This window comes from Oncorhynchus masou, chromosome 13, assembly GCF_036934945.1.
Source record: "Oncorhynchus masou masou isolate Uvic2021 chromosome 13, UVic_Omas_1.1, whole genome shotgun sequence".
NCBI classification, from domain to species: Eukaryota; Metazoa; Chordata; class Actinopteri; order Salmoniformes; family Salmonidae; genus Oncorhynchus; species Oncorhynchus masou.
Window position 1 is genome coordinate 51,702,211 of NC_088224.1, and position 15,720 is coordinate 51,717,930.

At 41.9% G+C, this 15,720-nt stretch overlaps 1 protein-coding gene across 3 annotated transcripts in view; it reads left to right on the forward strand.

Moving 5' to 3' along the window:
• LOC135552532 (rho guanine nucleotide exchange factor 12-like) overlaps positions 1 to 15,720 on the forward strand; it is a 74,782-nt gene that overhangs the window by 40,095 nt on the left and 18,967 nt on the right. For 2 of the 3 annotated variants that reach the window (XM_064984209.1, XM_064984210.1), the window contains exons 4-16: positions 6,904 to 6,960; positions 7,729 to 7,827; positions 8,953 to 9,002; positions 9,839 to 9,896; positions 10,143 to 10,345; positions 10,584 to 10,661; positions 11,427 to 11,546; positions 12,961 to 13,077; positions 13,293 to 13,430; positions 13,737 to 13,835; positions 14,094 to 14,204; positions 14,491 to 14,589; positions 15,350 to 15,392. In XM_064984209.1, the coding sequence (XP_064840281.1) occupies positions 6,904 to 6,960; positions 7,729 to 7,827; positions 8,953 to 9,002; positions 9,839 to 9,896; positions 10,143 to 10,345; positions 10,584 to 10,661; positions 11,427 to 11,546; positions 12,961 to 13,077; positions 13,293 to 13,430; positions 13,737 to 13,835; positions 14,094 to 14,204; positions 14,491 to 14,589; positions 15,350 to 15,392 (1,272 nt within the window). The remainder of the gene's footprint in view (positions 1 to 6,903; positions 6,961 to 7,728; positions 7,828 to 8,952; positions 9,003 to 9,838; positions 9,897 to 10,142; positions 10,346 to 10,583; positions 10,662 to 11,426; positions 11,547 to 12,960; positions 13,078 to 13,292; positions 13,431 to 13,736; positions 13,836 to 14,093; positions 14,205 to 14,490; positions 14,590 to 15,349; positions 15,393 to 15,720) is intronic. The other variant, XM_064984211.1, reaches the window with a different exon arrangement.

Consider the following 15,720-nt stretch of genomic DNA (forward strand, 5'->3'; position numbering starts at 1 on the left):
CTTCTGACACACACACACGTACAGATGAATGGTTTTCAATCGGCATGATGGGATGGTGAGAGTCGATGGTGTATGCTATGCACTATGCTTCATGTTCACTGTGTGGATATGCACTGTTTTTTATCTCTCATCTACTCCTGAATTTCTGAACCTTTAAGGCCACCATGTCTTTAATAGGTCTTGCAGAAGTCTTGCTCTATTTGATTATGCGCAGATCTTTGTTGTGCACAATCACGTCTTCTGTTCAGTGTTATTGTACACAAACTGTTTGGTGTCCTTAATGCCAAGTGAAAAAACACCAGACAACTTTTTTGTTCATTCACACTATTGAAATCTGGGCGTATAAGAGAAAAGGCACGGATTATGTTTGGGTATGATGACTCGTCACTAGCTTTTATTCTCATCAAACAACCAGGGCGATTTAAAGATAGAATTCTCATGCCCTCCAACTTATCTCAGAATGACGCAACGAACATGGACAAGACGTGTTTAGCGAGAGGTTCCCCAAGACAAGTCTCGGAGTGGGTGTTCACTTTCTTCTGATGTTTAGGCCCACGCTCTAGTCTCATTTTTGTCAGCCTAAAGCAGAGATACAGTAGAGAAGCAGCAAGCAATTTTAGATATTTTTTTATTTTACCTTTATTTAACTAGGCAATTCAGTTAAGAACAAATTCTTATTTTCAATGACTGCCTAGGAACAGTGGGTTAAGAATGACAGAATGAGAGTTTTTTTTTATTTTTATTTTTATTTTTTTACCTTGCCAGCTCAGGGATTTGATCTTGCAACCTTTCAGTTACTAGTCCAACGCTCTAACCACGAGACTACCTGCCACCCCAAATGTCTTCCAATCTTAAGTGGAGTAATATTATCAAATGATTATTCCGGTTGAAAAATTTGAGATTGGATGAGGTTTCATTCCGATGGACTTTTCTTTACCCCTGTTTGCATGTCCATGTTTCTTACTCTGTATTTCACCTTTTGGCTTGCCTTTTTGTGTTGCATGATTTCTATTTCCTAACAATGACAGGGGTCCTGTGTGGCTCAGTCGGTAGAGCATGGCGCTTGCAACGCCAAGCGTCGTGGGTTCGATTCCCGCTGGGACCACCCATATGTAAAAGTAGTGGCCCCAGCCGACTTGTAAGTCGCTTTGGACAAAAGCGTCTGCTAAATGGGATATATTATTATTATTATTATTTATATCCCCAAATAGATTGCAAGCGCCATCATCTTTCTTTAACGTGATCTAAATTAATTGGCTGTTTTGGGGGGTTTAAGTCAATTGTCTCAGTGCTAGTCTCAAGACATGATCTTAACAACAGAGTACTTGAGATTGGATTTGGGTTTGGATAGAATACTACCATTTTAACTCTCTATTGTCACAGACTGTTATTACAAGCAGAGGCATATTTTTTTGTAGAGTAAAATAATTGTGCAAAGAAATTTGCGCTAAGGAGGTGATTATTTAACAAGAGTTGAGTGAACTGAGCAATACATAAATAGTCGGCTCTTTGTAACACCCATTGTTGAAGAAAGGTTTCAAATAAAATCACGCTGCCAGCTTGAGTTTTGCACTTTCTACAATTATTTTGCACTATGAAAATGTTGCCCATACCTACAAAGACACCCTGGCTTTCTCTATACAGTGCCTTGCAAAAGTATTCATACCCCTTGGATTTCTTCACATTTTCTTGATACAAATTTTGATTAAAATGTATTAACATTTTCTTTAATTAGTAGGAATGAAATAACTAAAATATAGTCATTGCATAAGTATTCAGCTCTTTGTAACAATAAAATGTGAAGAAATCCAAGGCGGTATGAATACTTTTGCATGGCACTCTGTCTCGGATCACTAGTTTTAATGAGTCGTGATGGGCAATTCCACAGTAACGGAATTACGCTTTGACTCTTTCAAATGTATGCCAAACAATAACCATTGATTTCAAAGTTTAACAAACCATACAAGTCTATGCACAAATACAATTTACACAGAACATTTCACAAAAACACATTTACTGGAAGAACTGTGCAGATGCAAAATTTGTTAAAAGAATTACGGTAATAAATAAATAAAGTTTTTAAAAAACGTTGTTCAATATTTGCTCCGAAGATGTCTGTAGAAAGGAGTGTCAGCTATGACATGACACCTTGAATTTGAAAAAACATCATTATTATGGTTCTTGAACGACAGTAGGTGAAGTGGATTTACATCCAGTAACGGATTTACGGTTATGGAATTACATCATGGGTCTCTGATCTGTACTATACAGCAATGCATAATTATGGATATTAATATACAGTACCAGTCAAAAGTTTGGACACCTACTCATTCAAGGGTTTTCCTTTATTTATTTTTTACAGTTTTCTACATTGTAGAATAATAGTGAAGACCACAACTATGAAATAACACATATGGAATTGTGTAGTAACCAAAGAAAAGTGTGAAACAAATCAAAAAATATTTTATATTTGAGATTCTTCAAATAGCCACCCTTTTCCTTGATGACAGCTTTGCACACTCTTGGCATTATCTCAACCAGCTTCATGAGGTAGCCACCTGGAATGCATTTCAATTAACAGGTGTGCCTTTATTAAAAGTACATTTGTGGAATTTCTTTCCTTAATGCTTTTGAGCAAGTCAGTTGTGTTGTGACAAGACTCACCATGGTGGAGTTTAGTCAGCTAGTTTAGTCAGCTAGCCAGCGGCACTTGCTCCACTGGTGGCCTTTTTGTGGGTGCTTTTCCAAAGCCTATGCTAGATACTGAAGTGAGTGTAATTGGCTCCAATTAGTGTAATTTCCTCTATCAGGAGGTGAGAACTAAAGTTGGCATCATTAGAAAGAATGTAATTATCTTTTTTCTTTGAGGACCCCCTGCAGTACAGTACAGTAAAGTAGATATGTTCAGTAGTACATTATACTGTACTCTTCTAGTGGGTGAGAATGCTTATTACAGTACATTTATTTTGGCAGGGTGTACATTTTTCAAATGAGCCATGCGCGGTACAAACACACACATCAGTACAAAACATAATAAAATACTACATTACAAAACTAGATCATAAACTAACACAATCTAATTTAAATCCCCTAAAGGGCAACATGCATTCAAGCCTGAGCCTCCCCTGAAACACATGACACATCTGTGGAGCATAAAACCCAAAAGCAGCTCTCCCTAAATCAGAAGCCACCCTTGGAACCTATAGCACCATTTAATCTTGTGCTCTTGTATTGTATCCTATTGTTTTGACCTTGACGAGTGTTGTCAGATACATCCAAAGTTTCTGCCAGAGCGCTTTGTAAATAAACTAAAGGGAACGCTGCTCTCCTCTTACATCAAGAGATGCCCAACCCACCTTTTGATACAATACACAGTGGTGAGTTCTAAAATGATCACTAGTAATCAGTCTAAGGGCACAATGGAAAACAGCATCTAGAAGTTTAAGTGTGGAAGCTGCTACGTGCATGTAGATTATATCCCCGTAATCTAAAACAGACCAAAAAGTGGTCTGGACAACTTCCTTACTATTATCAAAAGACACACACTACTGCTGTAAAATAATCCAATGTTGATCTTAAATTTCTTTACCAGCTCAGAAACATTTAATTTCAAATGGCAATTTATCATCTAGGCAGATATCAAGATATTTATAAGAGGGAACTCGTTCAATTTGTGTTCTGTTCAGGCTAGTAAATTCAAGGTCGCTTAAGTCTAAGTTATGGGACCTAGAAAATAGCATGCTTTTTGTTTGGTTTGCGTTAAGTACTAAGATCTAAGAGTGACTTCTGTAGCACTTGGAATCAGACTGCAATTGTGAAAAAACTTGGTGTTGCAGACCAAAATAAATAAATAATAATAGTTCATGTCAAGCCCTATATAATGTAAAATGTAGGCATACAACGAACATCGCATATAGACTGCTGTATATAAAAATCCAAAGCTATTTCCATGTGAACATGTTATGGAATTTGCTCCATTGGTTTTGTTGGTAGTCCTACATCATTATGCTCAAATAGCCACAATAGCCTATTGGCTACTGTCTAAAACTGTAAGGGCCTAAGTGTTCACTGTAAACGCTCACAAGACCTAAAATTTGCTCATTGCCCCAAAACATTTGAGGGAACATTGGTCTCCACTCTTATGGAGTGCCAGCACATAAGTTGCCTTTCATACTTTTGTAATATTTCCCGACGTTACATTTAAAATGTGGGTTTTTGAGCCAGCAATGAGGGGTGTTGAAGGGTAGTCTGTGGGTGTTATAGTAAGTGTCAGTAAGGGCTGGGAGAGGAGAAAGAGTGGGTTTTGACAGTCTTGCTTTGACTACTAGATGACAGATAACAGTTATGAGCTGAACATAACAGTATGCCAGTGGAAGGGAGGACAGTAGCAGGTGACCCAACTGTAGTTTGTAACCACTATGATTTCCCATTGTAGCTAATTCAATTGCAGTAATTCCATTACAGATTTTTCTGTAATTCTGTTACCGATTTGGAATCAGAAATTCTGTGTTTTAACAAACGTTATCAGTAAAATCACTAACGAATTGGTAGGTCTACCTTGTTATTTTTGTGCACTTTCATTATCCTCCCCCCTCATGAGGTAGTTGATTTAGAAAATATCTTAAAGATATTGTGGGTTTTCCGTAATGGAATTTGAAGGCACAAGGCAATGTTTCTTAAACTTACAGAATGCAAAAACTTTCTCCAAAACTAAATTGAATTGTTGATATTAGTTGGCAGGGGTCTTTACTTCAACATGATTGTGTTTTGATGTATTTCTAATACCCTTTAAGACTTTTTATGTTAGATGTTGTCTTAGTCCCCTTTTCCATCTATTTGACCAGAAATCAAGCTTTTGCTTATTCCATTTTTAGGATGTGAAATGGTTGAAAAATGTATATATGCCTTCATTTCACAAAAATATAGAATCTTAGCTTTCATTTGACAGCCAACTTGATATGCTCCTATGAACTTCACATGTTGGTGTTCATGGCTCCTTTTAGATGGAAATGCCCAGATGCTAGCTAAATTTGTTGATGTAAGCATCCTTGAAATATCATGTAAGCTATTACTTTTACAACTTGTACAGTGCCTTGCGAAAGCATTTCAGTCTCTCGATGTGCAAAACTGATAGAGACATACCCCAAGCGACTTACAGCTGTAATCGAAGCAAAAGGTGGCGCTACAAAGTATTAACTTAAGGGGGCTGAATAATTTTGCACGCCCAATTTTTCAGTTTTTGATTTGTTAAAAAAGTTTGAAATATGCAATAAATGTTGTTCCACTTCATGATTGTGTCCCACTTGTTGTTGATTCTTCACAAAAAAATACAGTTTTATATCTTTATGTTTGAAGCCTGAAATGTGGCAAAAGGTCACAAAGTTCAAGGGGGCCGAATACTTTCGCAAGGCACTGTATATATGTCGTCATCAATAAAACGTCACAATAAGATGCAGAGTGTTCAATTTGCCTGCTGGGGGGGTCAAGGAATCTCCCAGCTCTGCTAAAACCATTGACAACTGTGTGCTGTTTTCAAGGGATTGTTAAATATTTGTTAACTATTTGGTTGTACTATCATCACCTATTGAAGAGCAGAGTCAGAACAAAAAATGTGTGATTATTCCATGCAAAACTATTTGTCACATTAGCTCTATCATCAAGAGTTCTACAGCAAGCAACTACATGCATTTCATGATTTGTAAACATCAATTGATCATCTAATTTCAGATACGTGAGGGTAACCTCACGACATCTCTCAATATTAGCTCAATATTGGATGTTTGAGTGATGTAAAAATAAAAGTGAACTATACCTGACAAGTATGAGTGGTTTAAGTTCATTTCCCATCCTTTGTGGGCTCTACCTGTCAAGCAGCAGAAGGGTGCATTTTCCTATGTACTGTTAGCTGATAATGCTTACTTTGCAAGCTACCGGTAGAAACATTGTACAGTTGGCTGAACATAGTGGTAAGTAGACCTAACGTACTTTTCTCCAACCAATGTAGGCCTACCTAGCGAATTTACTTAACATTCTCTTTTCAACATTGTTTTTAAGAGTGTTTAGTCACGCTTGCTGCTGACAGACATGATGGGCAACATTGATTGATGGACCATGTCAAGTTGGCTAGCTAGCTAATAACAGCACATCAATATGGCTAATTAAACAAGCTAACTTTCAGGGGATAAACTAGACGGTTATATACAAATATTGTTTGATTTGCTTTCTATCTATAGTGATGATGAGAATAGTCCAACTGACAATTTTACCAGGACGAGGACATGCCCACGACGAGCTCTTAACACGTTGTTTGCTTAGCTAGCTAGCTACATGCCAAATGGATAGGCTACCCTCATGTAGCTGAAATTGCATGATCACTTGGTGTTTACGGTTCATGAAAAACATGCAGTTAGTTACTGGCTATATAACTCTGATAGTTCCTACTATGCTCTTCAAGAGGTTATGATATTACAACCAAATAGTTAACAACGTAGTTGTCAATGGTTTAGTGGGGCTGGGGGTATCCTTGCCCCCCAGCCTCCAAATCGGACACTGCACCGTATTGTCTTTAAAAAAAATGATGACGAGCTATGAAATCTATGCTGTTTTTAAATTTGGTTCCAATCCTGTGATAGACCTACATTTCAACTGGTGTAATTAAAACATGTAAGTGTAGTCAAACGTAATGTCTTAGCTACCTATTTCATTCATACTCAGACAGCTACACTCCTGTCATTCCATCCCATTATTTATTAGCTAATGTTTTATTTAGATTTCTCTGTCTCCATGTTTTCTCCTATAATTTCTTTTCTTTTTATTTGTCTCTTTTTTTTCCTTTTTGTGCTGGTTGTTGTTCTGTTGGGTGTTGTGTTGCTCTGCCTGCCCGCCTGCATTCTGGTGGGCCAGACGTTCTGGTGCAGAAGAGTGACTGTGTTCTAGTGGAGGGGAAGCCTGAGTCCTGTGGTAAGCTGCTCCTGGTTGGTGTCACTAGCTGCCTGCCTCTCTGCTGGCTGTTTCTCTCGCCCTCTCTCTCACACTCACACTCTCTCACTCTGACCCCCTCTGCTCCTCCCGATTCAAAACCCTCCCCCAGCCTGGAGCTCAAATCTCGCCTGACCCAGCCTCTTTTGTTTTGAATGTCATGAGCATTGCTCTCCCCTACAAGACCCAGGCAAGCATAGCCTGCCTGTTGGAAGAGCTCAAGGAGGGCACAGTACTAGTTTTCCCACTCCCTGACCCTCTCCAGCCCAGTTAATTACTACCTCATTGCCCTCCAAACACCTGTCTTCCCTCATCTCCCAGTACAAGAGGTCTAGGTGTGTGTGCGCATCAAGCATGCACGTGTTTATGTGTGTGTCCCTGCGCGTGCGTGCCCTTATGTTTCAATGACTTTTTGTGTGGTTTTGATTTGCAGTGCCTTGACATCTCAACCCTCTACATACACTGTTCTACTAACTCTCCACTCGCTAACAGCAGTATGTACATTAGCCTACAGATTTCAAGAAATCTCTGCAATTATTTGACCCTAACCTTTACAGTGACCAATGAGTGTAGTGGTCGTCTTAATTTGAATCCTTCACCCTCGGTTCACGGTGTTGTTCTTTAGGCCTGCTACCTCTCCTTTCACAGGACACCACTGGGTGTCTGGGTTCACCTACCAAACTGGCCTTCGTCGAACTGAATCTGAGGCCCCTGTTTGTGAAATCATTGTTCTCTCTCTGTCCTGCGAAGGGCTTGTCCAGCGATGTGTGATCATTCAGAAAGATGAGAATGGCTTTGGGCTGACGGTGAGCGGAGACAACCCAGTGTTTGTGCAGCTCGTCAAGGAAGGTAAGGTCGCACACACACGCACACACACACACACACACACACACACACACACACACACACACACACACACACACACAATGAAAATAGCTGTTGTCTTTGCCTTCACTTACTTTTCATCCTCAATAGTCTCAGGGCCAAATCTTAGCATCAGATCATCAGCCAAATACTGGTATAAAAAAAAGTCAGGAACTAACCAGGAAGTTAGTTTGAGGCTCTGGTGTACTGCCATGTCATCTGTGTGAGAGATGGGAATTCTAAAAGGCCCTGAATCCAAGGCAGCTCTTGTCTTTTCCCTTATAGAGGCTGATGTGTGCGTAGTGAGCTGCACACATTAGGGAGGGAGAGAAGCTTGGGGTCTCAATGTGTGTGTATTCTTATGGATGGGCTTGGTAATGTTTCTCCCAGTTGAAGTTACGAAGGCTGTTGTCTATGCTGTGGATACAAGTGGTGTAGGCTACTTTTCAGTATCCCATACACAGCCCAAAGGTGTTAACATACAGTATTGCATTTATATACAAGTTTACGCTCTATCACTCCTTTCAGTCACATTTCTGTTTCCCCACACTTTCAATGTTACATTTAAGATGGTTTAAAATACCTGTATATTCTTTGTGACAGGGCTATATTACAGTTCCCCATATAACGCAGTAGTGTGACATGGTAGGAATTTCTGCCTGCTTGCCTAAGCGCCAGACTGGTGTGTATAAAGCCGCACTGGTGTTTATGTTGTGACGGCTCGGGCACTCATTTCTGGTGCCACCTATGTCTCGGTTGTCTCCTGACCCTATAATATTCCTCTGAATCCTATCCCATAATGAACCCTCTCTCTGGCTCCTAAAGCCCTATGTCTGGGGAGGAGCAGCCTAATGGGCTCCTTCAGCACCACACAACCACTGTGATGGTTAGGGGCCCGGAGTTCCTCCCGATTAGGTCTGGAAAAACTCAGGCCCCAAGTTATGGTGTACGATATGTTACGATATACGATGTACTTCGACATTACTTTTATAGGGCAAACAGTGGTATTGTAATGGGTATATTGGGCGTTGTTCATCTTATACACTGTTATTTTTCCCTCCTAAAGGGTTGTTCTGTGTTTTCCTGACTCTCGTCCCCTCTGTTTCCTAGATGGCGCTGCAGAGCGTGCGGGTGTACAGACAGGTGACCGGATCATCAAGGTAGACTAATCTATACAGTTGCGGCCAAATATATTGGCACCCTTGCACTTTTCTTAAATAACTCCTATTCTCAAATAAGTTTGCTGTTTCAGCTCTTGCCATTAGGTTACAGATGTGATTTCGATCTGGACTTTTCATTGGCTACTCCAGAATAGTCCAGTGTTTCTTCCTGATCCATTCCCAGAGTGCTTTTGTGTTTGGGTTTTTTTGTCTGGCTGGAAGACCCACAACCACGTTTGGACCACAGGGTTGAACATTGCACTCCAAAACACTTTGATAATTGGCTAATTTCATGACATCACAAGGTAGGATTAAAAGTTTTAAGAATAATAATAATAGATTTTCAAAAGCTGCAACGTGTTTTCAGCCCAAGGGATGGGTATTTTCCTGCTCCTCACTTAGAAATGTGCCGTTTTCACACATGTTGACACTGGTATTATGCTGGAGATAATAAAAATGAGTTAGAACATTGGTGGAGTTGCCCTTTTTTAAGTTGAAATTGGTTCTGCAATGTTGAAAATCCAATAACAAGATGTTATTGTTACTGATCACGACCCAGGTGCCTTGTTGCCATCTCCTTATAGTCTCCAGTCACAGCTTGTTTTGTGAACCGAGGCTTCTAGCCAAAAGACCAGCTCCACTATGCCACCTGCTGGTTGGATTAGATCCCATCAAAAAACACAAAAACCTAAACATTGCTGTCACTGGGGTGTGTGCTAAGAGGGGTGGATGAATGAAATACTGAATTGACATTAGGCCGGACAGGACATTAACTCATTTGATTTCCAAGCAGCGTTGAATGAATTTTGTCATTATGACTGTTTACTTCATTCCAGGTGAACGGGACCCTCGTAACACATTCAAACCATGTGGAAGTAGTAAAGCTCATCAAATGTAAGCATTGTAAAGTTTTATTGTTCGTAATTGACACCGGAAAGTCATTGCCTGGTTCCTATTTGTGCTGTATTTCCAACTAATATTGTTGTTGTGGTTGTTCCAAAGACCATAGAAGTTGCTAATACAGCACAAACAGATCTGGGACCAGGCTAGGAAAGTCATGCAATGATAATCAGAATTAGGCCCAGTATTCCGAATATACCTTTTTTAAACCATATCTCTGTATCTGTCTTATTTCTTCAGCGGGCTCCTATGTGGCCCTCACAGTGTTGGGGCGACCCCCTGGGCTGCCCCAGATCCCCCTATCGGAGAGCGAGGCTAAGCTGGGGTTCCCGGGGCCCCAGGCTGGGTCGTCCCCTGTCTCCTCTCCAAACGCTCCTGGACAGCCAACGGGGGAGCGCCCATACAGCCCCCATGACCGCATCACCTCTCCTCTACCGATATGGGTATGAGCGCCTCCTCCTCGGCTTTTACCGTCTTCTGAGATGCATTCCTCCTTTGTGCTCGATCTTCTCCATGTCTTCCCCCTTTGCCTGTCTGTCCTCAGTGTTTGTTTCCATAGTTTACGTTTGTCTGTTCACTAAAACTCTGTTGTCCTCCCTTGCTGCTTCATTTAATTTCTTCTACTGTGTGTTTGGTTCCATGTCCTGATCAAGCGCTGTTTGTCTCCTTCCCATTGTGCAGGAAGAGAACAACAGCGTACACAGCCAAAAGGTGGACATCCTGCAGAAGATGTTGTCCAAGGAGCAACAAGATTTGCAGGTGAGCATTCTATCTGATGCAGGAGAAACCATCTCTTTTAGTATTTGGGCAGGTGCTAAATTCAGGGCTCATATTCATGAAGTGTCTCCGAGTAGGGGTGCTGATCTAGTCTAAAGTAGGAGTGCTGATTTTAGTTTACCCTTTTAGATTATAATGACTAAGAATTCATGGAGAACTGATCCTAGATCACCACTCCTACCCGAGACGGTGAATATATACGGGTCCTAGTCTATGAATTGTTTTTCAGAGACTGCTCACTCTGGACATACGAGGTCAAATACTGTCAAGAAAAGCAATGTTTTGTAGTTGGATATGAGGTTACATTTTGAAGCATGTGAAGTCATGGTCTTTGTCCTAGAATTGTATTCAAATAGGTTTTGAGACGTTCAGAACAACACTGGTGTGTGGCTTGTGTTGATAACTGACTATAAGAACTTTTTCTGTGGTTTTGGACTAGAACAGTCACTCTAGCAGACAGCCACTCAGAAGAGAACCACCACCTCCCCTCCAATAATTCTCTCTTGTGCTTCACAGAGCCACATTACCCACTCCACTAAGCACACTTTACTGCTGCTACGTGTGTAAACACGACAGGGCCAGGACAGTATAGCCACAGCAAGTGTGTTGAGAAACACCTTTGAAAAGGAGTGCAAGTCTATACCGTTCAAAGTCCAAAATACTTTTATGGACTTGGCTAGTTTGGATTCCAATGACTGTCTGTCTGAGTGTCTCTGCCACCCTTCCTCCTTCTCTCCCTCCCTACAGGCAATGAAGGAGGAGTACAGCAGGAATCCGACGCCAAAACTACTGAAGGACATCCAGGAAGCCAAGAAGCACATTCCACAGCTGCAGTGGCAGCTCAGTAAGGCCACTGGAGGAGCACAGGTAACTTGCATCCCCCCCGGGAAAAAAAACAAAAAACAAACATATTATACAGTGCATTCGGGAAGTATTCAGACCCCTTCCCCTTTTCCACATTGTGTTACGTTACAGCCTTATTCTAAAATGGATTCAATAAAAACATTTTCTTAACAGTCCACAATACCCCGTAATGACAAAGTAAAAACAGGAAAAATAAAAAAATAACAGAAATACCTTATTTACATAGCTATTCAGACCTTTCGCTCATCCTTGATCTTTCTACAACTTGATTGGAGTCCACATGTGGTAAATTCAATTGATTTGGACATGATTTGGAAAGGCACACACCTGTCTATATAAGGTCTCACAGTTGACCGTGCATGTCAGAGCAAACACCATGCCATGAGGTCGAAGGAATTGTCTGTAGAGCTCCGAGACAGGATTGTGTCGAGGCACAGATCTGGGGAAGGGTACCAAGCATTGAAGGTCCCCAAGAGCACAGTGGCCTCCATCATTCTTAAATGGAAGAAGTTTGGAACCACAAAGAAGTTTGGAACCACAAAGAGTGAGCAATCAGTGGAGAAGGGCCTTGGTCCGGGAGGTGATCAATAACCTGATGGTCACTGACATAGTTCCAGAGTTCCTCTATGGAGATGGGAGAACCTTCCAGAAGGACAACCGTGTCTGCAGCACTCTACCAATCAGGCCTTTTAAGGTACAGTGGCCAGACGGAAGCCACCCCTCGGTAAAAGGCACATGACTGCCCGCTTGGAGTTTGCCAAAAGGCACCTAAAGGACTCTGACCATGAGAAACTGATAACTCTTTGGCCTGAATGCTAAGCATCACGTCTGGAGGAAACCTGGCACCATCTCTACGGTGAAGAATGGTGGTGGCAGCATCATGCTGTGGGGATGTTTTTCAGCAGCAGGGACTAAGAGACTAGTCAGGATCGAGGGGAAAGATGAACGGAGCAACGTACAGAGATCCTTGATGAAAACCTGCTCCAGAGCGCTCATGACCTCAGACTGAGGTGAAGGGTAACCTTCCAACAGGACAACGATCCTAAGCACACAACCAAGACAACGCAGGAGTGGCTTCTGGCTATTGCAATATGTAGTATTAGTAACTAATAGCTAGTGTGAGAATCTATGGTTTTCTGTGAGTGCCATAATCAGTCCAATGAGTTTTCCCGGACTATGTAACCTTACAAGGACAAACTTTTTGCCCGAGTTTTAGCCTTGCCCTAAGCAATGATATTTATAGGTAGTTGATCTGTGCATGTTCTGCTCCATTTAGTAGACTGTGTGTGTTGAAATCATGACAATATCGATGTATGCTCAATGCTTACAGTCAGACAAAATACTTGTTGGTTTTCGCTTTCAATTATGGGGAATATTTATATTTTCTGCGTGTGACTGACTGTGATATAATTCTAAGGATGCCCTGCAATTGGGTGACGGAGATGACAGTAGCATGGTGGACATGGACCACACCCCTTCCTCCAGGGGAGACAGTAGCAATGACCTCTCGTGGAGCAGCAGTACCATGTCCCCTGTAAGTGTTACTTTCAGTTTTGCACCTAGCAGACAGTACACTACAACCCAAACCCGCAATCCACTGCTGTGTCCCAAACAAGTGTTTGTTATTGGACCGGTCCAGATAATCCCTCCCTGTTTCAGCTGAGTTTCTTCCATTTGGTTCCTAATGAACACCACCCAGGTCTAGCTAGGTGAATGTTTGATAGCTTACCAAATGTTATCCTTTTGCAGGTTCTCCGCAGTTTTGCACCTGCCTCCCCGGAGAGCCTGTGCCAAAGAGACATGTTGTCCTACCACAGCCCAAAGAGCACGCCCCGAGACAGCTTCAACTCCTGCCACTCCCCCGACCCAGAAGACACTCCAGACCTGGTGAGATCCAGACCTGGCTCATGTTCATTTGGGCATGCAACTGAAAACACTTAAATGTTTTGCCACGTAAAACCAAAATGAGTGTTTCTAATTGGACTTGTCCAGGTAGTCCCTCCCTGTTTCATTCAATTTTCTTCCATTTGGTGTCTAATGAACATGACCCATGCCCTGCAGATGTGGAGCCAATTTCATTAAACACCCCTTTGATGGTATATGAGGTTGTTAGCTACCTCAGAGAACGGAGCAGTCAACGCTCAATGAGTGCGAGATCTAAGGGCTGTGTTCCTCCTCTCCCCACCCCTCCAGGACTCGCTGTCCCCCTCTACTGTAAACAGCCCTTCCTCACACTTTGTCTCCCAGATCATTGGAGCTGAGGACGACTACTTTGACTCTGATCAAGAACAGGTAGGCCCTAAATACATCCAAAATAAGGTGAAAAATATAACTTCTTTGCATTATGGCCTATCGACCCAAACGTTTGTTTTTTAACATTCATTACAAACACTGTGAAGCATACCAGGGTGCTGGAGTTTTTTAGTCCAGATTTCTCTCCCCCTAAAAAGGTGAAAGACTGACAAGCCTCACTGAGGATTTTCTAATGGGGTTAAGCTAGCTCGTAACACACACACACACACACACACACACACACTGTGTGTATCTCAGGTCAATGGCCAGTGCAGCTGTTTCCAGAGCATGGAGCTGCTCAAGTCCAGACCTGCCCACCTGGCAGCTTTCCTGCATCATGTCGTCTCGCAGTTTGACCCTGCACCGCTGGTAAGAGTCCCTGCACACACACACACACACACACACACACACACACACACACACACACACACACACACACACACACACACACACACACACACACACACACACACACACACACACTCACCCTCACCTGACCATGTTTGTGTTGTGACCAGTTACAGACAACAATAGAAGTTTATTTTTTTTAAATACAAAACTACAGGGATGTCAGTGTAGTGCTGACACAAAGGTATGATGGTGTAGAACGTGTTTGTGTCACCTCTCATTGATCATGTGAAATGTTTCTCTCCAGCTCTGCTACCTCTTCGCTGACCTGTGCAAGCAAACTAACTCCAAAGAAACCAGACGGGTGTTCATGGACTTCCACAGCTTCTTCATCGACCGGGGAGCTGTGAGTTGAGTTGAACTAGCCTACATCTGGGCCCACATTCACCAAGAGTCTCAGAGTAGAAGTACTGATCTAAGATCATGTAACCCCTGTCCATATACTCATATTTAGTATGCTCTAAAAGGATAAATTGATCCTAGATCAGTGCTCCTATTCAGAGACTATTTATGAATACGGCGCCCTGTAGTCTCAAGTGGCTTTCATCCACAGTCACTACATGATCCCAGCTAGCTTTTATCCAAACTGCAGGCCCATACCAGCACAGACTTACACAGTGCACTGTTGTTATTAAACAAACCCCCACAGCGCTGTGGCAGAAGTCATGGACTCCCCTCATGCCAGTTGTGATTAAACACCTACATCCCCTGACAGTGTTGGTATGATATGCAACACTACTGTTACTATAGAGCAGTGTGTTTGTTTGATTGGTTTATTCTGTCAGGAGTCCCCTCTCCCTGCAGTAATACATTTCTCCTCAGCTGGAGCCGTCATTTCTCTCATCCACTGTTCTGTTGACTCCCAATGCAATATATTGTAGTGCCTAAGACCGCAGTACTTGAGGGACCCAGAGATTTTCTTCTGTAGTTTGTTTTCTCATACACTACTAACACACATACGGCATACATTTAGGACTTCTTCTGCACTTGTCATTTTACTCTTTTTGTTAAATGTCAAGTATTTTTACTCTAGTGTCTCTGTTAGCCTCATATAAACAAGTCTGGCTTTGTCAATGCCCATCTAAATGTGTTTTATTTTCATACAGAATTTAAAAGTAGCTGTTCCTGAGTCCATCTCCTCTGACCTTGGTGAGTATTTGTGACTTTGCTTTAATTTCCATTCGTTTCCCTGGCTGACAAATCCATGCCAAGTCACATCTGGGTATATGGAGGAATGACCATTGTTATCTAATGGGAATGCCAAATAGAGCCAACTCAAGCGGTACCGGAGCACCAAGTCTAGGACCAAAAGGCTCCATAACAGCATCTACCCCCAAGCCATAAGACTGCTGAACAAGTAATCAAAAGGCCACCCAGACTATTTACAGTGCTGCTACTCGCTGTGTATTATCTATGCATAGTCACTTTATAAATTACCTCAACTAACATGTACCGGTACCCCTGTATATAGCCTTGT